This window comes from Erithacus rubecula (genome assembly GCF_903797595.1).
Source record: "Erithacus rubecula genome assembly, chromosome: 14".
Lineage (NCBI taxonomy): Eukaryota > Metazoa > Chordata > Aves > Passeriformes > Muscicapidae > Erithacus > Erithacus rubecula.
In genome coordinates this window covers 1,885,469-1,911,904 of record NC_136666.1, presented here as the reverse complement: position 1 = coordinate 1,911,904, position 26,436 = coordinate 1,885,469, and the positions used below count along the sequence as shown (strand labels likewise).

The window sequence follows — 26,436 nt, the reverse complement described above, 5'->3', positions numbered from 1 at the left end:
TCAGTGGAAGAGCTCAGCCAGGAGCAGCGCTGACAGCAAGCAGAGCCAGGGCGCGGGTGGAGTGTCCGGAGCCGCCCCGCGCTGCCCCAGCAGCCGCTGGCGGTCCAGCAGGCGCTCCTTGACCAGCTCCTGGCGGAACCCATCCTCCTCGGACACGCAGACATAGTGGCCCAGGTGCTCGCGGCGCACGCTGGGGATGAAGTGGAAGCAGTCGGGCTGCGGGCGGGACGAGTTGCAGCTCTGCACCAGCGCGTCCTCGTGGTACCAGCTGTAGGAGGCGTACTGGGACTCGATGGAGCAGTTGAGGTAATAGCGGGAGAAGGGAGTCACCGAGATGTTCCGGAAGGCGCCTGCGGGGACACGGCGGGTTAGCGGGGACAAGATGCGGGGTGGGGACAGGAGATCTGTGATTTCTGCTCTGGCTGGTGCAGCCCGCCCCTGCAGGGGCTGGCGGCACCGCCGGCCCCGAGGCTAATTGCATAAATTACATTAATTACATTAATTGCATGAATTACATGAATTACATTATGTGCATAAAATACATAAATTACATAAATTACATGAACTACGTAAATTAAATAAATTACATAAATTAAATAAATTACACATATTAGATAGATAAGTTAGATTACACTAGATAGATAAATTAGATCAATTAGATAAGTCAGATAAGTTAGAGAAACTAGATAGATAAATTAGATCAATTAGGTAAGTTATATAAGTTAGATAAATTATATGAATTGCATGAATTACATAAATTACATAAAATACATAAATTAAATAAATTACATAAAATACATGAACTACGTAAATTACATAAATTAAATAAATTAAATAAATTACATATGTCAGATAGATAAGTTAGATAAGTTAGATAAACTAGACAGATAAATTAGATCAACTAGGTAAGTTATATAAATTACAATAATTACATAAATTAAATAAATTACATATATCAGACAGATTAATTAGATCAATTAGGTAAATAAGTTAGATAAACTAGATAGATAAATTAGATCAATTAGATAAGTTATATAGATAAATTAGATTAATTAGAAAAATTACATAAATTACATAAATTGCATTAATTATGTAGACTACATTAATTACATTAATTACATTAATTACATTAATTACATTAATTACATAAATAAATTATAAAAATTAGATAGACAAATTAGATAAATTAGATAGAGAAAATTAGTTAAATTAGAGAAGTTATCAACACCTCTATGATGGCCCATTTTCAGAAAGGAAAAAATTCCTTTTTCTCCTTTTTTTTTCAGCAGATGGGGGAGGGGCTGAAGGGCTCCATCCCATGGCCCAGGACACTGAAGAGTGATTCCCTGGATGGGACTCAACCTTTCCACTGCCAGCAAAACTAGAGAAAAATCTATTAAAAACTTATAAAACCCTATTAAAACTTAAAAATTCTAAAAAAAACTCTAGAAGAACTCTATAAAAAACCTTATTAAAACTCTAGAAAAACCTCTAGAAAAACTCTCTGAAAATCCTCTTGGGAACTCTAGAAAAACTCATAAAAAAACTCTAGAGAAACCTCTATTACAAACTCTAGAAAAACTCTTTGAATTCTATTAGGATTCTAGAAAAGCTCTATTAAAAACTCTATAAAAACTCTAAAAACCTTATAAAACTCTTATTAAAAACTATAGAAAAACTCTAGAAAAACTATATTAAAATTCTAGAAAAATTCTATTAAAAACTCTATTTAAACCTTATAAAATTTCTATTTTAAAATGTTTTCAATGGATAGAGCTTGATGATACACAAACCTACAGACACTGATCACCTGATGCACAACCTGGATGGGTTCAACCTTTCCAGCACTGCAGAAAACTATGAAAATTCTATTAAAAAATTATAAAAACTCTATGAAAAAGGTTTCAGTGGATAAAGCTGAGGACAAACAAACAAATACAAATGGTTCAGCTACAGAAGAAACAATAAGGTGACACCAAGTTGGAGAAGTTCACAGAGAAAGATTTGTAAATTTGTAAAACTGGCTAAAATCCCCATGTTGGTGGGGGTAAGGAGGAAAAGCAGTTCTAGAGTTTCATTTTATTCTCATGATCCTCTTTGAAAATAAATTTTGCTTGGTACCTTCGAAAGTTTTGAGGCTGTTTTGCTCTTTGAGTGGTTTCTGCATGATCCTTATCTCACCCCATGAGGTTTTTAATCTCTTTTTCTTTCCCCTTTCTATGCTTAGCTATGGCAGAGAATGAGTGAATTGAGTTTTTAGTGGGATTGTGCCCATGCCTGGAGGGATGAAACTGGAGGATCTTCAAACCCACAAGAGGCATCCAGGACCCCACACTGGGCTGTGGGATCGTGTCCATGCTTGGAAAGATGGAATTGGAGGATCTTCAAACCCGTAACAAACATCCAGGACTGATGGATTGGGGTGGTGGGATCATGCTCATGCCTGGAAAGATGGAACTGGAGGATCCTCAAACCCCATAGAGACATCCCAGGACACATGGATTGGGCCCAAGTCTGGAACTGGAGGATCCTCAAACCCAGTAGAGACATTCAGGACCCACATTGGGCTGGTGGAATCATGCCTGTGCTTGGAAAGATGGAACTGGAGGATCTTCAGACCCATTACAGACATCCAGGCTGATAGATTTGGCTGCTGGGATCATGCCCATGCCTGGAAGTAGAGGATCTTCAAACCCACAACAGACATCCAAGACCCACACTGGGCTGTGGGATCATGCCTGTGCCTGGAAAGATGGAACTGGAGGATCTTCAAACCTGTAACAAATATCCAGGACTGATGGATTGGGCTGGTGGAATCATGCCATGCCCAGGACTGGAGGATCTTCAACCCAACACAGACATCCAGGACCCATAGTGGGCTGGTGAGATCATGTCCATGCTTGGAAAGATGAACTGGAGGATCTTCAAACCCGTAACAAACATCCAGGACTGATGGACTGGGCTGGTGGGATGGTGCCTGTGCGGCAGGGATGGAGCTGGAGGATTTTCAAACCCAGTAGAGACATCCAGGACCCACATTGACCTGTGGGATGGTTGTCTGTGCTTGGAAAGATGGAACTGGAGGATCTTCAAATCCATAACAGACATCCAGGACTGATGCATTGGGCTGTGGGATCATGCCATTCCCAGGACTGGAGGATCTTCAAACCACAACAAACATCCAGGACCTATAGTGGGCTGGTGGGATGGTGTCTGTGCTTGGAAAGATGGAACTAGAGGATCTTCAAACCCACAAGAGACATCCAGGACTGATGGGATTGGGCTGGTGGGATCATGCCATGCCCAGGACAGGAGGATCTTCAAACCCATAACAAACATCCAGGACCCACATTGGGCTGTGAGATCATGCCCACGTCTGGAACTGGAGGGTCTTCAAACCCACAAGAGGCATCCAGGACCCACATTGGGCTGTGGGATGGTGTCTGTGCCTGGAAAGATGGAACTGGAGGATCCTCAAACCCGTAACAGACATCCAGGAACCCACATTGGGCTGGTGGGATCGTGTCCATGCTTGGAAAGATGGAACTGGAGGATCTTCAAACTCATAACAGACATCCAGGACTGATGGACTGGACTGTAGGATCATGCCATGCCCAGGACTGGAAGATCTTCAGTGTCCTTTCCCAACCCAACCCCACCAGAATCCAGTCTGGTGAAGCCCACAGGAACTTTTCCTCCCATTTTCAACCTTTCCCATCCAGCTGGGAAAAGTGATTCCCACCAAATTCCAGCCATCTCCCCACCATCCAAAGGCTGGAGAATCCAACAGTTCCTCCCCCAGCACCTCCACCTACCTTCCTTGACATCTCCCCCTCTGGCAGTTTCCTCCACGAGCCCAAGCTCAGGTTCTGGAGCACATCCCTGGGGGTGGGAATGGGAATAAGCACCAAGAGAAATTGGGGGGGAGTGGGGTTTCAGGGGTGGGAACCCCCAAATCAGGGGATCAGCAGGAATCTGCACTTCCAGTTGGATCCACCCCAATTTCAGAAGGTTGGAGATGAGCAACGGGAGACCCAGCACGGGGATGAGGTTGGGCGCCCAAAACCCTTCAAGGACAGATGGATCTGCACAGAGCACCCCAAATTTGGGAAGAGGGACTTGGTTATCCAAAATCCTTCAAGGGATGGTTGGCTCCACATAGAACACCCCAAAACCCTGTAAGGGAGGGATGGATCCCATACAGAGCACCCCAACGTGGGGAGAGGGGATTGGGTACCCAAAAACCATTTAAGGAAGGGATAGATCTGCACAGAGCACCCCAAATCCCTGTAAGGGAGGGATGGATCCATGCCAGAGCACCCCAAACTTTTGGGGAGAGGACTTGGGGGTGCCCAAAACCCCCGTAAGGGAGGGATGGGATCCACACAGAACACCCCAAAACCCTTTAAGGGAGGGATAGACCCACCCAGAACACCCCAAAACCGTTTGAGGAAGGGCTGAATCCACCCAGAACACCCCAAAACCCTTTAAGGAGGGATAGATCCCAAGAGAACACCCAAACTTTTGGGGAGGGGATTGGGTGCACAAAACCCCTGTAAGGGAGGGATGAACCCACTCAGAACCACTCCAAAACCCTTTAAGGGAGGGATGGTTCCACGGCAGAACACCCCAAAACCCTTCAAGTGAGCGATGGCTCCCCCACAGCACACCCCAAAACCCTTTAAGGGAGCGCTGGTTCCCCCAGCACCAGCGCGGGGCTCCCCGGCCAGCACAGCCGGCAGGGCGCTGCGGGCGCGGCCCGGGGCAGGGGGCGGGGCCGGGGGCAGAGGGCCGGGGCAGGGGGCCCGGGGCAGGGGCAGACGGCCGGGGCAGGGGCCCGGGGCGGGGGGCCGGGGCAGGGGCAGGGCCGGGGCAGGGGGCCCGGGGCAGAGGGCCGGAGCAGGGGCCCGGGGCGGGTCCCGGGGCAGGGCCCGGGGCAGGGGCAGGGGCCCGGGGCGGGTCCCGGGGCAGGGGCAGGGGCCCGGGGCGGGTCCCGGGGCGGGTCCCGGGGCGGCACTGACCGGCGCAGCGCGGGCGGCAGGCAGGAGCCGTCGGCCCAGCCGCAGTAGGGGTCCCGCGCCAGCACGCAGCTGTGGCAGTTGTTGCGGTAGGCGCCGCACATGGCCATGGGCAGCTCCAGGACGCGGCTGCCCGAGCCCACGTAGAGCACAGCCTGCGGGGAGGACACGGGCGGTGAGCGGCTGCGCCCGGCACCCGCACACAGGAGACGGGCTGCGGCAGCCAGGGGATCCGGGGCTGGAGAATGGCTCCCATTGCCAGGGGGATGGGAGAGTGGGAAGGGGACAGGACACTGGGAATGGTTTCACACTGTCAGAGGGATGGGATATTGGGAAAGGGACAGGACACTGGGAATGGCTACCATTGTCAGGGGGATGGGATAGTGGGAAGGGGACAGGACACTGGGAATGGTTTCCCACAGTCAGGTCCTGTCTCCTGGCAGGTCAAAAAGGAGCTGGAACTGCTGGAGGGAGGGCAAGGAAGTGATCCAAGGGTGGGAGAACTGGGAATGTTCACCTGGGGAGAGGAAAGCTCCAGGGAGAGCTCAGGTGAGTTCAGGAGAGACTGAGAGGGAAATTTGGAGTGACAGAACACAGGGAATGGTTTCCAATTTTCAGAGGGATGGGATAGTGGAAAGGGACAGGACACTGGGAATGGTTTCCATTTTTCAGAGGGCAGGGAAGGGTGGGATACTGGGATCAGGACATTGGGAATGGTTTCCCACTGGAATGGATGGATGGGATATTGGGAATGGGACAGGGAATGGTTTCCCAGTGCCACAGAGTAGGGATGGGTGGGATATTGGGAAGGAATTGTTTCCTGTGAGGGTGGGGAGGGGCCAGGATGGAATTCCCAAAGCTCCTAGAAGTGGGGGGCTTTGGGAATTTTCTAGGCTTCCCTAGAAGTGCCCAAAACCAGGGTGGACACTGGGATCTGGAGCACCCTGGCCACAGGTGTCCCTGCCATAGGGTGGGGCTGGGTGATCATTAAAGGTCCCAAACAATTCCCTGATTCCCCCCCCCAGGCCCCCCCAGGGACCCACCCTGGCATGGTCCAGGATCATGGACTGGATGGGATCCTTGTTGGGGAACACCTGGATCTCCATGATGTTCTGCACCCCGTCTGGCAGCTCCACCACCTTGTGGATGGACCCCTTGTCTGGGGAGAGAGAGGGGACAGCCCTGCTGAGCCACCCTGGGGGGATCTGACACCCACAGGGGAAAAATCCCCATCCCTGCCCCTTCCCAAGGGACCCCCAGCCCCCAGCCTGGGGAAGGCACACCCAGCTGACCCCCCTGGCCACCCCAGGGCCCATCCCAGGGCACCCTGCAGGGCCTTGGCTGTGTTGGAATCCAGGATTCTGGGAAATCTCTATCGCTCTGTCTATCTGTTTCTCTCTTTCTCTGTTTCTATCTATTTCTCTCTACTTCTGTTTCTCTGTTTCTCCCTAACTATTGCTCTGTTTCTCTATTTCTCTGTTTCTCTAGTTCTGTTTTTCTCCATTTTACTGTTCCTCTGTTTTCATCTCTCTTTCCTCTCCATTTCTCTGTTTCTCTCTAACTCTGTCTCTCTGTTTAACTCAATTTCTCTGTCTCTCTATTTCTCTAATTCTGTTTCTCTCTATTGCTCTGTTTCCCTATTTCTCTGTTTTTTCTAGCTCTGTCTCTCTATTTAACTGTCTCTCTATTTCTCTGTTTCTATTTCTGCTTAATTATCTTGCCCTGTTTCTCTGTTTCTGTTTCTCTCTAACTCTTTATCCCTGTTTCTCTATTTCTATTACTCTGTTTAACTCTTTATCTGTTTCTCTATTTCTATTGCTCTGTTTCTCAATTTCTGTATTCCTCTCTAACTCTCTATCTCCGTTTCTCTCTATTTCTCTATTTCTATTGCTGTTTCTCTCTAACCCTTTATATCTGTTTCTCTATTTCTATTGCTCTATTTCTCTCTATCTATTGCTGTTTCTCTATTTCTCTCTATTTCTATTTCTCTGTTTCTCTCTATTGCTTTGTTTCTCTATTTCTCTGTTTCTCTCTATCGTTATTGCTCTATTTCTCTCTAACTCTCTATCCCTGTTTCTCTGTTTCCATTTCTCTGTTTCTCTCTCTCTGTTGCTTTGTTTCTCTGTTTCTCTATTGCCCTGTTTCTCTGTATTTCTCTGTTTCTCTATTTCTATTTCTCTGTTTCTCTCTATCTCTATTGCTTTGTTTCTCTATTTCTCTATTGCTCTGTTTCTCAATTTCTCTGTTTCTCTCTAACTCTCTATCTCTATTTCTATGTATCTGTTTCTCTCTATCTCTATTTCTATTGCTGTTTCTCTCTAACTCTCTATCTCTGTTTCTCTTTAATCTCTGTTTATTTCTATCTAACTCTCTATCTCTATTTCTGTTTCTCTCTATCTCTATTGCTTTGTTTCTCTATTTCTCTATTGCCCTGTTTCTCTATTTCTCTCTATCTCTATTTCTCCATTTCTCTCTACCTCTATTTCTCCCCATTTCTCCAAAAAATCCACAATCCAGCACTCCATCCAACCCCACCAGAGCCGGCTGCACTTTCCCCACCCCATCTCGGGGGTTTTAGTCCCTGCAGGGCGGGTCCACCCGCGGCCCCTTTGGCAGGATTTGTCCCCTGCCGGTGTGGCCGTACCTGTGGCCAGGTACAGCACGTTGTAGCGCTGTCCGCCGGCCGCCGCCACCTCGTGCACGCCGATTTTTTGGTAACGGTGCTTGTTGTGGAACAGGGGGCTCCGCCCCGGCCCCAGCGGCTCCACCCGCTCCTCCACCTCCGGGTGGCTGTCGGCGATCTTGAAGGTGTCGCTGGGAGTGTGCTGCCCCGAGGGGACGCACTGCGGGGACAGCGGGGGATAAAAGGGGGAGAAAGGGGGAGAAAAGGGGGTAAAAGGGGAATAAAGGGAGGTAAAGGGGGGTAAAAGGGAATAAAGGGGGATAAAAAGCGGATAAAAGAGGGTAAGAGGGGTATAAAAGGGGATAAAAGGGGAATAAAGGGAGGTAAAGGAGGTAAAAGTGGTATAAAGAGGGTAAATGGGGGATAAAAGGGGGATAAAGGGGGTAAAAGTGGGATAAAAGGGGGCAAAAAGAGGATAAAAGGGCAAAAAAGGGGGGGTAAGGGGGTAAGAGGGGTATAAAACGGGATAAAAGGGGAATAAAGGGAGTTAAGGGGGATAAAGGAGGCAAAAGTGGGATAAAATTGGGGTGAAAGGGGGATAGGGGGTTAAAAGGGGGATAAAGAGGAATAAAAGATGCATATAAAGGGGGTAAGAGGGGGATAAAAAGGGGGGTAAAGGTGGGATAAAAGGGGGTAAGAGAGGTCTGAAAGGGATAATAAAGGGGAAAAAAGGGAGGTTAAAGGAGCGTAAAAGAGGATAAAAGGGGGCAAAAAGGGGATAAAAGGGCAAAAAAGGGAGGTAAGAGGGGTATAAAAAGGGATAAAATGGGAATAAATGGAGGTAAAGTGGGGATAAGGGGGTAAAAGGGGGATAAGAGGAGATAAAAGGAGGACAAAAGGGGGTAAAAGGGGGATAAGAGGGTCAAAGGGGGATGAAAGAGGATAAAAGGGGGATAAAAGTAGGGTGAAAGGGGGATAAATGGGTAAAAGGGGATAAAAGTAGGATAAAATGGGACAAAAAGGGGGATAAGGGGGGTAAAAAGGAGGATAAAAAGGGGATAAAAGGGGGATAAAGGGGGACAAAAAAGGGACAAAAGGCACAGTCAGACGGGGCTGGGCGCTGAGGATGGTGGGGGGCACGGTGCCAGCGCTGCCCGGGGGCGCTGTCACCGTGTCACCGCGCCACTCGCACCATCTCTCCCTTTGGGATGGCACCTTCCCCACCTCCCTCCCCCGCCTCACCTGGCCGGGTTTGACCTCGGGGGTGGGGCCGCTGTAACCTTTGAGGCGCGATGTCCTGAAGACGCTGTCGATGTCCCCAAAGGAGTAGACACAGACGGCAGAGCTGCCCCTGGGAGGGGACAGCGACACGCTCAGGGGACAGCGCAGGCGACCGGGGCTGGCGGGGGATCGCAGCCCGCGGCACTCACCAGGTGTTGGTGAAGAGCCCGTAGACCTTGGAGCGGCGCCAGTCCCCCGCGGGGACAATGAAAACGTCCTGCAGCCAGTTGAAGTTGCCCTTGGTGACAGGATCCACGCAAATCAGGGTGGCCTTGAGGAACGTGGTCCATTTGGAGGCTGAGAGGGAGCTGGTTCCTCCTTTGTCCTCCTAGGGACGGGGACAGAGCTGTTGGATCCCATAAACACTGAATTTCTGGGGTTTTTCTGCTTCCTAACACTGAACACTGCTTTGGACCTGAAGGCTTCCAGACTGAAATTATAAAGTTAAAATCATCGGTGTGTAATTAAATAAAAGTGTGTGGTTGCACATTTAAATTTGTGGGGTTTATAATATAGTATGGAAGATCTGGGGTTTTTTTCGGTGCTCATCATGCAGTAGTTTCTGGTTCGACAGTTAGTAGTGCACTGAGGGTGACAGGAATTTGGTTATTGGGTTAAAAATATCATAAGTGTTAATTCTCTATTGGATTTAAGAGACCTTGTAGCAGCTGGATCTCCATTTTTCTCACTTCTAGCTGGTGGCTGGAAAAGTTGCTGAACTTTCTGTACTTTAGATAAAATTGAATCTTATAAAAAAATTTAATCACTCTCAGATTGACTGCTCCAGTGGATATAGGTGGACAAACACTTATGATCACTCTTGCTTGATTTTTGGAGTCAGGGTTTGAGGGACACACACCAATTTTGGGGAACTGCAGCAATGCCAGTGTTATAAGTACATGTTGTATTTTTTTCACAAATATTAAAATGGATGCTACATGTATAATGTTGGAAAATTTTGCTGTATGAACAGAGTTTCTTTTAGCTCTGCTGTTTACAAAATTTAGAAATAGCAGTGTGATAAATCTGTATTTTTCTTGGGTTATGGTGTGGTGATGTAAAAAGGTGTTGTTGATGGAACTAACTCAGAGAATGGTTAAAAAATATATATATAATCAGGAAATTCTTCACATTCTTGGATTTTTGGACACCAGAACCCCATGGAAGGAATTTATTGATCCTCCATTATCAGGGAGTACCCACCAGCAGCGAGCCACAAGGAGAAATTCCCAAAAAAAATCGATTTACAGGTTGGGAGGGGATTATTTTGAATAATGCATGAAAATTCATGAATATGCAAAACGCTGCTGCATTTGAGGAAGTGTTTTCTGAGTACCTTACACAGCTGGGCCACCCTCGAGATGTTCCGTGGAGCCTCGGGGCTCTTGTCGGGGTTGTCCTCACGGAAGAAATAATAAATCTTGTCCTGGTGAGGCTCCTCGTGCCTCAGCGTGGTGGCCTTGACAAACTGGGGGTCTGCGGAGGGGAGGGACAGAGTTTGGACCTGGTTTCATCCAGGAAAGGGGGGGGACAGGGAGTGGGGTGTGCCCCAGGGAAAGGAGAGGCTGGGTGAGAGGAGTGTGGGATTTGTCTTGACAAAGATAAAATCAGCGCTGGGAGGGGAAAGAAACAATGGGATGGATTCAACCCATTGGTGAATGCAAAAAAGATGTTTGCCTTTGCAAACAAAGTGTAAAAAAAGTGATAAATTGAAAGTAATGGGGGAAAACTATGAGTTCAATAATAATTAAGGATTAAAAGGGAGGGTTGTACATTAGAGGGGAATCTCAGGTGTTCTGGGAGGTCTGTGCCTCTCAAGTACCTCAGCCCATGGGGAAAGAGAGAGGGAAATGCAGCAGGAAATTGGGATAAAAAAGGAGGCTGGACCCTCCAAAAATTGGAGAGATCCCATGGTCTGTTTTGAATAAAACCCTTTATTAGAATAAAGCTAAAAGGACTCCTCTGTCTCTTTTTTGGACATAAACCTCTGGTGTTTGTGGGTTAATTTTCCTGGCATGGGGAAGCCCTGGCTGCCATGGAAATCCAAATGCCTCCCAGCTCTGGGAGCTGCTGTGGAAAGGAAGGATCCCAGAAGAGGAGAAAACCGAGGTGTTTGTTGGAAAAAATCCCATAACAACGTTCCTATTAATGGCATGATGGGCATCCCTGGTCCCTCAGAGCCTCCTTAGCTGCTGTTCCCATGGCAGGGATGTACTGGGATCAGAGCTCTGGTGTTTCCATGACAGGGAATGTCCTGGGATCAGAGCTCTGGTGTTCCCATGACAGGAATATCCTGGGATCAGAGCTCTGGGAATGTCTGGGATCAGAGCTCTGGGAATATCCTGGGATCATAGCTCTGGTGTTTCCATGACAGGGAATGTCCTGGGATCAGAGTTCTGGGAATGTCTGGGATCAGAGCTCTGGTGTTTCCATGGCAGGAATGTCTGGGATCAGAGCTCTGGGAATATCCCAGAATCAGCCCTGAGGCTCTCAGCTTTGCTTTCCCTCTCCCTGTTTTATCCCAGTGTCATTTTAATTCCATTTTTTATCCCCACAATCCCCCGTTTCCCCCTTGGGAAGCCACCAGAATCCCAGAGGAGTGGAGCAGGGTCCTTCCCTGCCCTTCCCAGCCCCAGGTTCCACCCTGGAAGTTGCCCAATGCTGGAGGAGCATTTTGCACAACCCCGTTTCCTTCCCCCCTGCGGGAGGGACCCCAGCTACATTTCCCCTGAGGTGAAATCCCTTTAGAGCCGATTTGGGGCAGAAGCAGAGCAGTGACAGGGGGTGAGGGGTGGCAGAGCCAGCAGGGAGTGTCCCCACCCCCCCGGGGAATGTCCCCAACTCACTCTGCATAACCGTGTCGCTGGTGTAGAGCTCTCCCCCGCCCCTCACACGGCGGAACCGAGGGATCTTCCCGTTCTGCTGGCTCTTCTTGATGGTGGAGTAGATGTCCTGGCCTGTGGAACAGCAGGGATTGGGGAGGGGAGCAGGAGGAGCTGAAGCAGGCAGGGTTTCCTGGGATTTTCCATCACAGGGATGGTGGGGATGGAGCAGGAACCCCAGTCCTGGCCCCCCATCCTTGCAGGGTGGCAGGGGCAGATTCCAGATTGGTGGGAAGGGGTCACTGCAGGCCCCTCCTGACCCAAAGCAATCCCTGACTCCCAACACAGAGCCTCCATCCCACGCCCCTCTGTCCCAAAGGGATGTGCCTTTCCATGGGGACAAAATGAGGAGTGCCAAGACCACCCAGAGCAGGGTTGGAGCAGCCTCAGGGGGCTCTTGTTGGTCCCAGGGAGGATTTCAGCACAGCAAAAGCACTGGAGAACAGGAAAATAGAAAATTATCCATTTTCTTACCATCAACAACAACGAGGGTGTTGGAGTCAGGGGTGAAGGGAGCAATCCCTCTCCCATCCCAGGGTGGGCTCTCCTTCCTCTGTGTCTGGGGGGGACAGAGGGGATCCTGAGTGGGATCAGGTGTCCCCCAGCTGAGGGATGGACAGGGGGGATCCTGGGGTATCAGGTGTCCCCCAGCTGAAGGATGGACAGGGGGGATCCTGGGGGATCAGGCTGGCTCTCCCCAGCTGGGGGATGGTCAGAGGGGATCCTGGGGGATCAGGCTGGTTCCCCCAGTTGGGGGATGGTCAGAGGGGATCCTGGGGGGATCAGGTGTTCCCCAGCTGGGGGATGGACTGGGGGGATCCTGGGGTATCAGGCTGGCTCTCCCCAGCTGGGGGATGGTCAGGGGGGATCCTGGGGGGATCAGGCTGGCTCTCACCAGCTGGGGGATGGTCAGAGGGGATCCTGGGGGATCAGGCTGGCTCTCACCAGCTGGGGGATGGTCAGAGGGGATCCTGGGGGATCAGGCTGTTTCTCCCCAGCTGGGGGATGGTCAGAGGGGATCCTGGGGGATCAGGCTGGCTCTCCCCAGCTGGGGGATGGTCAGAGGGGATCCTGGGGGATCAGGCTGGCTCTCCTCAGCTGGGGGATGGTCAGAGGGGATCCTGGGGGATCAGGCTGGCTCTCCCCAGCTGGGGGATGGTCAGGGGGGATCCTGGGGGATCAGGCTGGCTCTCCCCAGCTGGGGGATGGTCAGAGGGGATCCTGGGGGATCAGGTGTTCCCCAGCTGGGGGCGGGTCCCTACCAGGTTCCAGCAGGTGGGTGCGCAGGCGCCGGTGCCGCACACCAGGAGCCCGTCCCCGTACTGCTCCACCAGGGTCAGGTAATTCCTGCTGTCCTCCTGGGGGGAGGGGACAATGGCACCGAGCCCTCAGCACCACACAGCTCCCCAGATTGCTCCTGGCTCTTCCTGGATCTCCTCATCCAGAGGGAGCTCATGGGGAGCACGGGCAGCTCCTTCACCCCAAATCCTGTTCCCTCCTTCACCCCAATTCCTCCCCATCCCACAGTTCCCTCCTTCACCCCAAATCCTCCCCATCCCTCTGTTTCCTTCTTCACCCCAAATCCTCCCCATCCCACTGTTCCCTCCTTCACCCCAAATCCTCCCCATCCCACAGTTCCCTCAGGGGTGGAACCTACCACATTCCCAGAGGTCACACACTGCCCTTCATTTTTCACCGGGAACTCTTCCTGGGATTAAAAAAGAGAAGGAAACGCTTCCATTCCTGCTCTCAGCTCCAGCTCAGCACTGCGAGGTCACCAAACACCACGAGGTGTCCTTGTCCCCCACCCCTGGCGCCTGAAATCCCTCTCGGGGAGGCGGGGCTGCATCCCAGAGATGCAATCCGAGCATCCCTGGCTGGAATCACCCACCCTGCGGGACATCACCGGGATCCCACCCGGCGAACCCGCCCATAGCCAACACGCGAATTTTGTGGGATTTTGCTTCCAGGCTCAGCCATGCCCGGAATGGGGGCTGGGAGATGGATCCCGGACACTTTTTTTGGGGTTTTATGATGCCAAACCCTCTGGCAGAGCCCCCTCACCGTGTAGTTCTCGCGGGTTGCAAAGTCGTAGTAGTAGAGCCTCCCCTCGCCCCCGACGTAGATGGAGGAGGTGTTTTCCTGGTGGAAGAACACCGGGAACCTCTCCCACCGCGGGAACACATATTCCTTGGCACCTGGGGAGTGCACACGCCTCAGGGAGATGCTGGGGGGACACCCCTCCCTTCCCGTGCCCTTGGAGCGCCGGGGAAAAGCGGGATGTGGGGCTGGGAAAGGGGACAGGCGGCTCCGGGCTCCAGCCATTGTCCCCTGGGGACGGGAGAGCGACACAATGCCGAGAGAGAGCAGGGGAATTGCTGGAAGTGCAGGGGGGCAGCGGGGAGTGCCTCAGCCCTGGCTCTGAGTGCTGCAGAATCCCAGAGGGAGAATGGGGAATCCTCTCCCACCCTGCAACCGATCCAGGCAGTGCCAGGGGGATTTGGATCCTTCCCAGGGCCAAGAGGGACTCACAGGGTTGGGATCCCAGACAGGGCTTGGATCACAAACAGGGATTGGATCCCAGACAGGATTTGGATCCCAGGGGCACAGACAGGGTTTGGATCCCAGGGGCACATGCAGGGTTGAATCCCAGACAGGGTTTGGGTCCCAGGCCAGACCCCAGACCCCTTCGTTCCCTCCTTTGTGGCCAGCCCTGGGCTCCCACCCACCCCAAAATGCCGAGGTGTGCGGGAGTGGCAGCACAGGGATGGCTGCAGGGATCAGGCACTCCTGGGCATTCCCAGTTTTCCCTTTCCCAAAGAAAAGGAACTGCCATTCCCGCGGTCTGTGCCCCGGGCAGCGCTCCCAGTGCCTCTGGAGCTGGCAGCCGGCACCGCAAGGTAATTAATGAATTAATCAGCGGCACGCGGCTCTTTGTGTTTCTAGGGCTGGCACTTGGCACTGCCCTAGAGCTGCCTCAGAGGTCACCGGGGCCACTGAATGCTTTTGTGGGGTTATTCCCACCTCATTCCTTACAGCAAGCAGAGTTTTGCCAGCAGGGCTTGGAGAAGCTTCCCTTGGGTTTGGGAAGGGCTGAGGGGACACAGTGAGGGGACAGCTCCCTGTGCCATTCCCTGGGACCCTCAGCCCTGCCCCTGTGTCCAAGGGCTCCGAGAAACCTCTGAGCCCGAGCACAGACTCTCCCAGGCGGATTCTGCAGCCAGGCTCGGTCTCAGCCTGCCCAGGAGAGGAAGAATCCCTTTCCACAAAGTGACCCCACCACCAACACACCTCCAGCCGGTCTGCTCAGACCTCACCAAACTTTATCCCTGCTGGAAACCGAAATTGCTGCTAATCCAGGCAAATCTCCGAGCTCGGCTCCTCTCACACATTTATCTCCTGCTGCCCGGGGGCTCCTCTGGGGACTCTTCCTGAGCTCCCTGAGCCGCGGAGCCAAAAACAAACCGGCTCTAAACAATCCCTTGGCCGGCGCCGCGGTTGTTGTTTATCCTGCAGCTCCCCAGGGACGCCGTGAATCACTCCCGGAGCCGAGGGAGGGAGCGGCGCTGCCAACAGAGCCCTCCCGAGCCCGGGCTGGGCTCCCCGCGCTGCCGGCGGGGCTGCGAGCGCTGCCAGGAGCGGCGGCTGCTCCTCTGCCTCGGCTGAGCCGCTCCTAAGGGCTGCAGAGCCGATCCTAAGCTGCAAAGCTGCTCCTAAGCGCTGCAGAGCTGATCCTAAGCTGCAAAGCTGGTTCTGAGTCCTGCAAAGCTGGTCCCGAATCCTGCTCTGCCCACAGCAGCTTGGATTAGGGAAGGGGTTTAATCTCCTTCTCCCCTGGTGGGTGGGGGAGTAACCCTGCACTCCAAACGGGTTTGAAGTGAGGATGAGGAGGCACAGTACCATAAACTCAAGGAATTGCTGGGACTGGAAGAGACCCTGAAGTTCATCCTGTTGCATAGGGTCCCAAGAGCAGGGACCCTTCCACGGCCCCAGGGTGCTGCAAGCCCCTCCAGCCTGGCCTGGAACACTGCCAGGGACCGGGCCATGTCCCATTGTGTCCCCAAAGAACGGGACATCTCTCCTGGCAAACCCAAAGCTGCTTTTGACACTGGGAAGAAAGGCCGTGCCCTTGGAAGGCTCGGCCCTGCTGTCACCCCCTGCTCCCAACCCGGCCCGGAGCTGCAGGGGACACGGGGCTCATTGCAGAGCCGGGCTGACCCGGCCGTGCCCCTCTGCCCGGCGCTGGCGGCATCAATGGCACCACTGTCCCTGCAAATGTCCCCGCGCCGGCAGCCTGAATGGGAGAAAGGGCGGCTTTGTGCTCAGCGCCAGAGGGAGGGGAGGGGAGCAGAGATGCCTGGGGGTGAGGGAAGGATGCGATGGAGAGAAAGGAGCAATCCTGATTTCCATAGATTGAGCGGGTGGCTCCCTGTGGAGCCCTTTGGGAAGCACCAGAGCATCTGGGAGCACCTGGGAGCATCTGGGAACATCTGGGAGAATCCCTATGTTGGGTTGATGTGTCCAGCAATGTGTATTCTGTCCCCATCTATGGGTGGGGCAGTGCCCCTGATCTCCTGGCACATATTATCTGCTAATGGGCCAGCTTTAAACCAGCTGGGGCAATCATCTTTATCTTTCCACAGCCCATCCTCCCTCCAGGAGATATCATCTGCTGCTGCCCCATTCAGCCCCACTGTGGGACTGATCAAATTCCATCATCCCACTGGCAGATGCTCCAGCCAGGGCAGGAGCCAAGCCTTTCCTACCCAGAGAAAAAACTGAGATTTGGGACACCAAGGCACCTTCTTTCCACTGCATTCCAGAGGAAAGCCAGACCTTTCCACATCATCCCTGCACCTTCAGAGGAAACTGCACCTTCTCCAGGAGCACTGCTCCAGCTGAACCACATCTGCCACTGCAGGAGGATGCAGCACCATTGAATGGGGCTGCTGCCACCACCCTGACTGACTGACGGGTGTCAGCTTGGATTCTGACTCTGGCAGGGTTTGGGATTGTTCTTTGTCATACTGTATTTCTATTTTAATTTTCCTAGTAAAGAACTGTTATTCCTAATTCCCCTATCTTTGCCTGAGAGCCCCTTAATTTCAAAATTATAATAATTTGGAGGGAGGGGGTTTACATTCTCCATTTCAAAGAGAAGCTTCTGCCTTTATTGGCAGACACCTGTCCCTCAAACCAGGACAATCCCGGAGTATCCCAGAGCTGGCTGTTCCCCCCTCCGGAGCACAGGGGCAGCGTGGGTTGCAGCCTCTCCCCCAGACTCCATCACCCAGCCCAGCTGGGGCTGAGTCAGCCCCGCCTTGCCTCTCCTCGCTCCAGCATTCCCGGCTGGCAGTAGCTCCCGCAGCCCAGACGCTCCTGAGTCACCGGCTCGCACCGCTCCTGGTGCGAATTCTGGAATTCTGTGGGAATGCTGCTCCTGGGGTGGCTCAGGGAGGGAGAGAGGTGATGGTTCCGACGGGTTAAAATCGGGAACTGAAATAAAGCTCGGCAGAAATGAAAGTGGAAGTGGGGTGGGGGCAGAACCTGATGGTTTTTGGGAGATGGGGGGAACATGAGGCAGAGCCTTCATTTTCCACCCATAAATTCCTTCCAAGTGGGAATGTCCTGGGAATATGAGTTGGGAGAGCAGGATAGGGAGTCTGCCTGCTCCCTGGTATAGCCCTTCTTGGAATGGCCTCTTCCCTGGAGTTGCCAAATCCTGGAATTGTGCTCTCCCTGAAACTGCTCACTCCTAGAATCGCCCACTCCTGGAGCTGCATTCCCCTGGATTTCCCCTCTCCCAGGAATGGCCTGCTCCCCCCAGCCCCTCGGCGGTGGCTGTCGCAGGAGGGGCACAGGCGGCGCATGGAGAAGCGGGATTGGCGCGGTGCCGAGCCCTGGCAGCGCAGCCCAGCCCCGCCGCCCAGGCGATCCCCCCGGGAATTGTCGCTGTGACGCGTGTCACTGTCACTCGCGGTGGCCCCGATGGCACTGCCACCTGCTCCGCTGCCCGTGCAGCCTCCTCCGCCGCTCGCAGCTCCGAACACTCCGCAGCTCGGATTCCTTTCCGCATCCTCATCGAGATTCAGACCTCGGGGACGGGAGGAAGGAGGAAAAGCTGACTCGCGGGCTGGGAATGTGGGAGTGTCCCTGGATGTCACCTGCGCTCTCATCCCGGCCCTGAGTCAGGCCGAACTCCTCACATCTGCTGGGATATCAGTCGGAAGCCGCCGGGATGCGGTGACATCAGTTTCACCGATGCTGTCCCTCTTCCCGCAGGGTATGTGACCAACAGCCCAGCTGCAGTTTTCCCGGGAATGTGATTCAGGGCCGCTTCCTGAGTCACGCATGAACTCCCGTACCTCAGCTCCCCAACCTCCGCAGTGCAGCTGGAGTTTCATCATCCCCTACGGCCGGGCCAGCCACCCCAGGGGGACAGGGACACCCCACAGTGCTGCCAGAGTCCCTTCCATCCCCGGAGCAGGGCTGGATCCACCTCACCGCTCCCACCCCCGCTCCACCAAGAAGCCAAAGCTGCATTTTCTTTCTTTCCTTTTTTTTTTTTTTTTTTTTTTTTTAGACGATCTATAAATTCCCAAAATGAGGCATTTCAGGAAGAGGAAATATGTCTCCAAGGAGCTGCTGTGCTAAGTTTTCCTTCCAGCGTGACTTTGCTCCAAGGGAACAAAGTGACACGAGGGAGGCACAGCGGGGACAGGAGTGTCCCTTTCCCATGGGATGGACGCCTCAGGCAGCCTGGCAGGCTCATGGGACAGACCCTGCAGCAACGGGGCTTTTTATAGGAACAGTCTTGACTGTAAATGAGGCGTTTCTGAGCAATTTGGGGGCATTTTGGGCAGGTTTGCTCTGACCTGGCACGGAATAATTGAGAAATTTTGGCTGCAAGGTCCTAGCGCGCTGCCATCACACCTCGTGAAATGTGTCACATTTCGGGGTAAAAAATACGCGTTTCGAGAATGAGGTGAAACGGGAAACACGAGTGGCAAGAAATGTGTGGAGGCCCCTCCTCCTCGCTGCTTCCTCCTGTCCCCAGCCTCTGCCCGGGCTGCAGTGCAGGAGCAGGGTCTGTGTCCCCCGAGGGTCCCGGGCACCCGGAGGAGAAGGAGAGCCTGCAAGGGCTCAGGGATCACCCCAGGGCAGGCCCGCTGCTGTTTCGGCTTGTCCCGTGCCCCAACCTGAGTCATTTCTACAGAAAAGCAGAAGGAGCAGAGCAGAAGTGACACCCCCAGGTTTCTGTCCCATCCCCCCTGGAGCTTCCTCTGTGTCTAAATGTCCTGGTCCCGCTTTCACTCCCTCCACGTACCCCTCCTGTTCAGCCTGGCACTGCCTTCCTGCCCTCCCCCATCCCCCAAAGGAGCAGGGACACCCCCAAAAATCCTGGGGAAACCAGGCTGGAAAGCCTTCTGGCTGAAACGAGCCATTCCCTGCTTCGGGTGCCATCCCATCCCGAGGCTGGAACGTGGATCGGCGGGTCCTGCTGGAATTCCCGGTATTCCAAAGGCAGCCCGGCCTCTCCCATCCCCCCAGGGCAGGGCACGGGCCAGGTACGGCAGCGATGCTGCGGTCACGGCCTTGCCTGGGCCGGACATTCCCGACCATTTAATGGTTTTCCAAAGTACTTTCCCATCAGCCCGAGATGGGTAAAAGCCCTGACCGGAATTTTGCTGTTCCCCTCGTCCTGTGGTTCCCAAAAGCAAGGGTTGGGGCTGTGGGCTGCTTTCCTTCCCATTTTCCAGCTGTGGAAACTCCATCTGCTCACTCAGAACCAGCACAGGCGGGGCAGAGGGACTGGGGGGACGCACAGCTCTAAAACCCCACTAAGGGGCCCAGGAGCTGACGGAAAACCCCAAAAACGAGAGGTGTGAAAGCAGCCGGAGCCATCTCACACGGCTGCGTCACCCCGAGATCCCGGCAAGGCGCGGCCCCGGGAGTTTCTCATCCCCCTGAGAGAGATCACACTCATCACACGGCTCTGGAGATGAGCAGCCCGCCAAGAGAACTCCGTGCTCTCTCTTCTCATCCCATTTCTGCCTCCCCAGCGCATCCCAGCGAAGGGCCAACACCAAAATCCTCACCCAGCACAGCTTTTCCACCCCACCCCGCTTTTCCCCGGTTCTTTCCCCCCATTCCTGCGCTCCCGGGGTGCTGGCTGTGCCCTGGAGAGATCCCAGCTTCTCACACAATGGAGCCAGCATTAGCAGGGATAATCCATCCCATAAAAGCCGGCGGCCCCTGCGCGATCCCGGTGCCCCGCAGGGCGCTCTCGGAGCACACAAATGCGCTTTTTTTCAGAGCCACGCTCCGAAAGGAAATATCCTGGCACGTCAACCACTCCCGAGCTATTTCTGGGAGCGCCTTGGGGGCAGGAATGGGGGGGGGAGGGGGGGAACCCTTTTGGTTTGGTGACTGAGCTGCCGGGCTTCTGGGATTTGGGATCCCAAAAGCTCTTGTAGGAGCTGTGGTGCTGATATCCCCGCTGCGAGCCGGAGCTGGAGCTGGAATTGATCCCAAACACCCACTCAGCGAGCAACAAAAGAGACCCCGAACCTGCATCCCGCGGGGAGCAAGCCCGGGGCTCTGCTCCACGCTCCAGGAAGGCTGGAATTCTCCCTCTCAAACGCCGAATCCCTGGCTGGATTGGGCTCGGCAGCAATTCCATGAATACTAACGCGGCCCCACTCTCGCTCCCCCCATAATTATGCAGCACTGGAGCTGCAAGGCGAGGCCGGAGCCTTTGATTCGGTGCATTTCTGCCATCCAGCAGGTCCGGCATTCCCGGCTGCCCCGGCGCCGAGTCCCCCACGGCTGCAGGGGCTAAATTTAGAGCCAGGTTTTGTGACTTTCCAAAGGCTCCGCTCCGCAGCGGCGGTCCCAGGCTGTGCCGCTTCCCAGCTCCTGCCTGTGATCATGGAATTTTATCCCACGGCCGGCAGAACAATGGCACAAGCACTGCTGGATGTTGTGTCAACACAACAAAGGATGGATTCGGCGGGATCCAGGGAGCCCCTCCCAGCCCAGCAAAGTCAGTTCCAGGCATTGATTTCCCAGGAAAGGCTTCCCATGGGGTAGCATCCACCAGCAGTACAAGCCCCTGGAAAACTGGAAAACCCTTCCCAGGCAGGGTCTCCCTGGCATTCCCAGGGAGGTTCTGAGTGGGAAGATCCAGAGGTTTGATCCCTGTGGATAAAGGTGTGGTGTGCACAGCACAGGCCCTTCATGGCAGGATCAGGAATGATCCCAGTGGAATTGGGAATGTCCCTGCCATGCAATGTCCTTCCCAGTGGGACTGGGAAAGATCCCAATGGGATTGGGAATGATCCCACCGTGTCTTTCCCATAGGGATCAGGAAGGATCCTGTTGTGCCCTTCCCAGTGGGATTGGGAAGGATCCTGCTGTGTCCTTCACAATTGGATTGGGAATGACTCTGTCATGCCCTTCCCAGTGGGATTGGGAATGAACCCACCGTGTCCTTCACAGTGGGATCAGGAAGGATCCTGTTGTGCCCTTTCCAGTGGGATTGGAAAGATCCCGGTGGGATTGGGAATGATTCTGTCATGTCCTTCCCAGAGGGATTGGAAAGGATCCTATCATGCCCTTCCCATAGGGATCAAGAAGGATCCTGTTGTGCCCTTCCCAGTGGGATCAGGAACAGCCCTGCCATGTAAAGCCCTTCCCAGTGGGATCAGGAAGGATCCCAGTGCGATTGGGAAGGATCCTGTTGTGCCCTTTCCAGTGGGATTGGGAAGGATCCCAGTGGATCAGGAATGGCCTGACTGTGCCCTCCCAGAGGGATCAGGAATGATCCCACCCTGTCCTTCCTCACTGGATCAGGATTGTCCCTGCTGAGGAGGCTCCCAGCCTCCTCCTGCTGCTGGAGGCTTCCCACACCTGCCGTGAGCTCCAGGTGGGTGCCAGCCCCGGGACACCCCGGGTTTGTGCCAGGGAATGCCACGGAGCTCTCCCAGCACCCAGGATTCGCATTCCCCTCACTCCAGCTCCGCATTTTCGAGCCTTGGAAAGCCCCGGGAGCAGGAATTTGAAACCAGACTGTGCAAAGCTTTGGCCAGGGCAGCCCGAGGGCAGGTGTCTGGCTGGGACTGGGCGTGAATTCCTCAGGGAAACTCCCACAACTCCCGAAACTGGCGGAGCCCTTTTCCTCCCACATCGGCCAGACGGGAATATCTGACCCCAGCCGATAAGGAGCAGTGGGATCATCACTGCCTTGAGCCGACAGGGCTGAGGAGGGGACAGGTGACAACAGCAGAGCTGTCGCTTAGGGCGAGATTTATCACCCAAACTGCGTCCCCGCAATTTGCTGCTTCCACATCCGGCTCGCACGGCATTCCGGGCGGAGCTGGGCTGGCAGAGAGGAGAAGGGTGCCCGGCAGCAGGAGGAGGCAGCCCTATTTTTGGAGCAGCCGGGAATAGCCACGGGCTGGAGGTGGCTGGAACCCATTTCCCCTTCTCGCTCACCTCCCAGCCCTTTTTCTGGATGCGAGATTCGCCCTAAAAAGCACCTTGTACTTAGATTTATTGCGTGCTCTAGCTTAGATTTAGTTTGTACTCAAGCACTCGGGTTTAAATTTAGTTTGTCCCATTTAAGGCACTGCATCACCCACAGAACACCTTCCCAGGCCCGTTTTCAGCAGTTCTGTCCCCAAATTGGCTGGTGCAGAGCTGGGAGCTTGGTCAGGAATTGGCATCTGCCTCCCATTTCCAGCCACAACTTCCATCAGTCGTGCCCTGCCTGTTGTTTTTGTGTCGTGCTCTTGCGACAGGAGGTGCCTGTGATTCACTCCATTTGTTTGGTTTGCTTTTCTTCTTTTTCAATCTGCGCACAGCAAAACATATTTCTTTTCTCTTTTTTTTTTTTTTTTTTTTTTTTTTCCCAACTAACATTTTCAGCTCCCAGCATCACCCAACCCTGTGAAAAAGGAGAAAATAGCTCTGCTGGGAAAGCGAGCAGCTTTCTCCTGGAAATGGTGATGCTCCGAGAGAGCTTCGTGGGAAAGTGTCCTACCAAGATGTTTCACACCATGGGACCACAAAAAAACCAGAAATGCTGTCGCTGAGGGGAAAAAGCTTCTGCTGACACCAAAAATCCCTGGTTTGCCACAAGAGGAAAGGATGAGAACCCTAAGGATCATCTCACTCCATGGGCAGGGACACATTCCACTGTTCCTGGTGGCTCCAAGCCCTGTCCAGCCTGGCCTTGGACATTTCCAGGGATCCAGGGGCAGCCACAGCTTCTCTGGGAATTCCTTCCCACTATCCCATCCACCCCTGCCCTCTGGCAGCACGAAGCCATTCCCTGTGTCCTGTCCCTCCATCCCTCATCCCAAGCCTCCCTGCAGCTCTTTCCAGAAGATTCTGGGGGCACCCAGTGCCCCAGTGCACGGCGAGCTCCCCGCCAGCCCTGCTGACACAGCTCTCCCAGGCAAGCCAAGCACAGCAAAGCCCAGGAGCTGTTCCAGGCAGTCCAGGCGGATTCCCAGAACTGCCATTCCAAAGGTTCCCGAGGCGGGCTGCAGTCAGCTCACCCTGCCGAGAGGCAGCCAAGGGTCAATTGTATAATCCTGCTTTTCCCTCGGGGACCTACTTATCTCAGAACCTGCTTCCTCCGGGGGCCCGGTTATCTCAGAACCTGCTCCCCGCAGCTCCCAGCTCACCTGTTAATGAGCTGAGAATAATCAAACAGCCAGAACCGTCCCGCCCCGCGGTGCCAACGCAAATATCCGAGGAGAACTCGGATTTGTGCACGTGTGGCTGAGCAGGGACGAATTCCTGAGCGTGGCAGCAGCTCCAGCCCAGCCTGCGCTGCAAAGGCCGCGGGCTCCGTGCCACGCTCAGCGTTTTGCGATGCTCGGTGACTTTCCGGTCAGGAGACAGCCCGGGATGGGCCGGGTGTCCCCTCCGCTGCCACCCCCGCGATATGCGGGAGCCGCGCCAAGGAGCGAAAGCTCCGTGTGGGATGCGCTGCACCTTTGCCAAAAGCACAGCCCAGCCGGGAGGGAAAAAATCCAGGGGAGGATGGGAGCACTGTGCCTGCCCCCAGAGCCTCCGCCCGGAGAAACTCGGCGTTCGTGAGCGGCCAGGAGCCACCCTCGCCAACGGGAATGGAGCAAAGATCCCCCTGACCAAAATGACTCAGGGTGCTGCGGGTATGGATGTGGAGCTGATCTTTGCTCCGAGAGACGGAAATCCTGCACGGTCAAGAGGGAACACTCTCGCCTGTGCGGGCTGCAGCGGCCGCGGAGCTGTAGAACGCTGTGCTCCAAAGTGTTAATCCAGTAGCGCCAGGACAGGCTCGCGGTGTTCCTTTGACTGCAGGTGTGGTGCCACCTCAGCCTGGGTACATTCTGACCCACTTGCCCACGTCCCCTCACCTTGTTCTTGCAGGGACCTGCAGGGAGGGCAGGGTTTGGCAGACAAGGGGGTGTCACCAAAACCACCACGAACCAGCAGAATTGAGATTTTTGGTGCCACAGACTCGCCGGGCACGGTGCTGGAGAGGGGAGCGAGGCTGAGGGATGGAAAAGCAGCCGCAGCTTTGCCCAATTTCCTGCGCTGCAGGGAGGGAGGGATCGGGCTCTGCCCAGCCCCAGAAATCCTCGCCCTGCTCAGGGCTGGAACACGTGGAGGTGCCTTTGCCGAGCCGCATCACCTGCTGCTGGCACGGGTAAGAAATTGAATTAAGGGAGTGCTGCCAGCTCCCGCAGAGCCCAGAGCCGGGGCCAGCCCTGCAGCACTGGGCCGGAACGCTGCTCTCCACCCCCAGGAAAGGGGGCCGAGCTGAAAATCAGCCCTGCGGCTGCACCCCTGCCGCACGGAGAGGGACAGGGACCGGCTGGGAGCGGGGCTGCAGCTGCAGCAGCCACGTGCTGAGCGCTGAACATGCTGAGCTTTCAGATCGCCCGGGCCATGGGGAAGTTCAGCAAGGCTCTTCTGCCACAGCAGTTCTTCATCCTCCTCCTCCTCTTCCCCCCTTCACACACAGCCCTACTTGGGGAGGGTAGAGGTGACACCAAGGAGCTGATAAATAGGGCACGGCTCGCTCGCATCCCTCCCTGACTGCAATCCCTCTTAGCCCCGAGTTCTGCCTAAATGATGACAGGCAGAGATAAGCTGAGCTGGAGTGTCCTAATTGGTTTCAGTGACAGGTGCCGCCGAGACACGACGGAGGGACAAGCGACAGCAGGGACACACAGGTGGCGATGGGGCACCCCATCCGTCTTTTCCCTGTAGGGAACAGGGGGAATCTCCCCGGAGCAGCAGCAGCAGCAGCTCCTATCCCTTTTCCCAGCCAGCACCGGTGACGCCATCGCGGAGCAGCCTCCCCTGCCCGGCGTGCCGGTGCCTCTCCCCTTTGTGTGTGACAAGGTGACAGCAGAGGCCACCCCCGAGCCGCGCACACGGCCACCAGCCAGCCCCGGGAAGGGCACCGCAAATACCAGCGGGGGGATAACAGATGGCACAGGAACGGAGCGGGGGAAAGAAATGGGCGTGCTCGGAAGTTGCCGGGAATTGGGAGACAGAGGAGCCCTTGTGCTGCAGAGCCCGCCCGGCAAAGCCAACGGGGTCTTTGTTCCAGCCAGCCTGGAGGGGATTCAGCCCAAAACTCGGGATAAAACCAGCACCGACACGCCAGGCTCGGAGCCTGAAAACATTTCTTTGTTCGGTTTTGCCGAGAGCCGCTGCGGTTACAAAGTCCTTACGTGCCATTTGTAAATTTTTCCCCGGCACCAGAGGTCCTCGGCAAATGTTTACTCTCCAAATTCATCTGCAGCGAGCAGGGCGAGTTAGAAGTATGCATTAACTATGTAAATACACTTCTCCTTTCTGGAGAGCTGCGAGTTAGGAAATGTGTCCTGTGCCCGCCTCAGAGCTTTTTGACAGCCTTTGATACACCCAGCTGACAGGGGGGAAAAAAAAGCTTTCCGACGGCTTTTAATGTTCTCAGCTGGTAGGAAAATGCTTTTAAAACATTTAAAAAAAAATAATAAAAGGAAAGAAAGAAGGAGCAATCTAAAAATCCAATTAAAAGCAAGCAGCCTCAGCCCGCAGGCGTTTAAGGAGAGCCAAAAGCCCCCCCGCCCCGAGGACACGAAAGAATTAAAAATAACCCGACTCTGCTCAAAGGACGAGACCCAGGTAGGAAGGCACCGCAATCCGAGGGGACTCACCTTGGGGAGCCGCGATGATCCTGGGGTTCACCTTGGGGCGCCCCGCTGCCCACGCGCCCAGCTGGCCGAGGCACAGGGCCAGCAGGAGGGCGGCGGGCGAGCTCCTGCTGCCCATTGCTAGTCCGGGAGCGAGCCGGGATGGGGAGCCGGGCGGGCTGACAGCCGCATCTCCCCGCGTACAAAAGGCTGAGAGCCACCCGAGCGCAGCCAATGGTGCGGGAGGGCGGGCCTTCAGCGCGACATGGAAATAGAAAACCGCAGCGACGTCTTCAGCACCTGAGCTCCAGCGCTCCGTGCCGCTTTTAATGGGGATTTTGGGGTCTTTTTTTGGGTTATTTGGGTTTTTTTTTTTCCTTCTCCTCGGTGGGAGGAAGGTGCGGGGGTCGGCGGATTTGTCACCCGAGGTTTGAGAAGAACTTCCCGTG

General features: G+C 54.4%; 1 protein-coding gene across 1 annotated transcript; it reads right to left on the bottom strand.

Moving 5' to 3' along the window:
• On the bottom strand, positions 1–26,217 carry SEMA7A (semaphorin 7A (JohnMiltonHagen blood group); the record flags this gene model as incomplete). The annotated part of the gene is given in 16 exon segments (XM_079318443.1): positions 1–350; positions 3,816–3,831; positions 3,833–3,847; positions 3,852–3,882; positions 5,022–5,173; positions 6,062–6,177; positions 7,663–7,861; positions 8,884–8,992; positions 9,072–9,250; positions 10,259–10,398; positions 11,769–11,879; positions 12,279–12,363; positions 13,067–13,162; positions 13,462–13,512; positions 13,869–14,002; positions 26,012–26,217. Coding segments are annotated over 16 exon segments (1,899 nt in total). The 5' UTR covers positions 26,127–26,217.
• Positions 26,218–26,436: the final 219 nt, after the last annotated feature.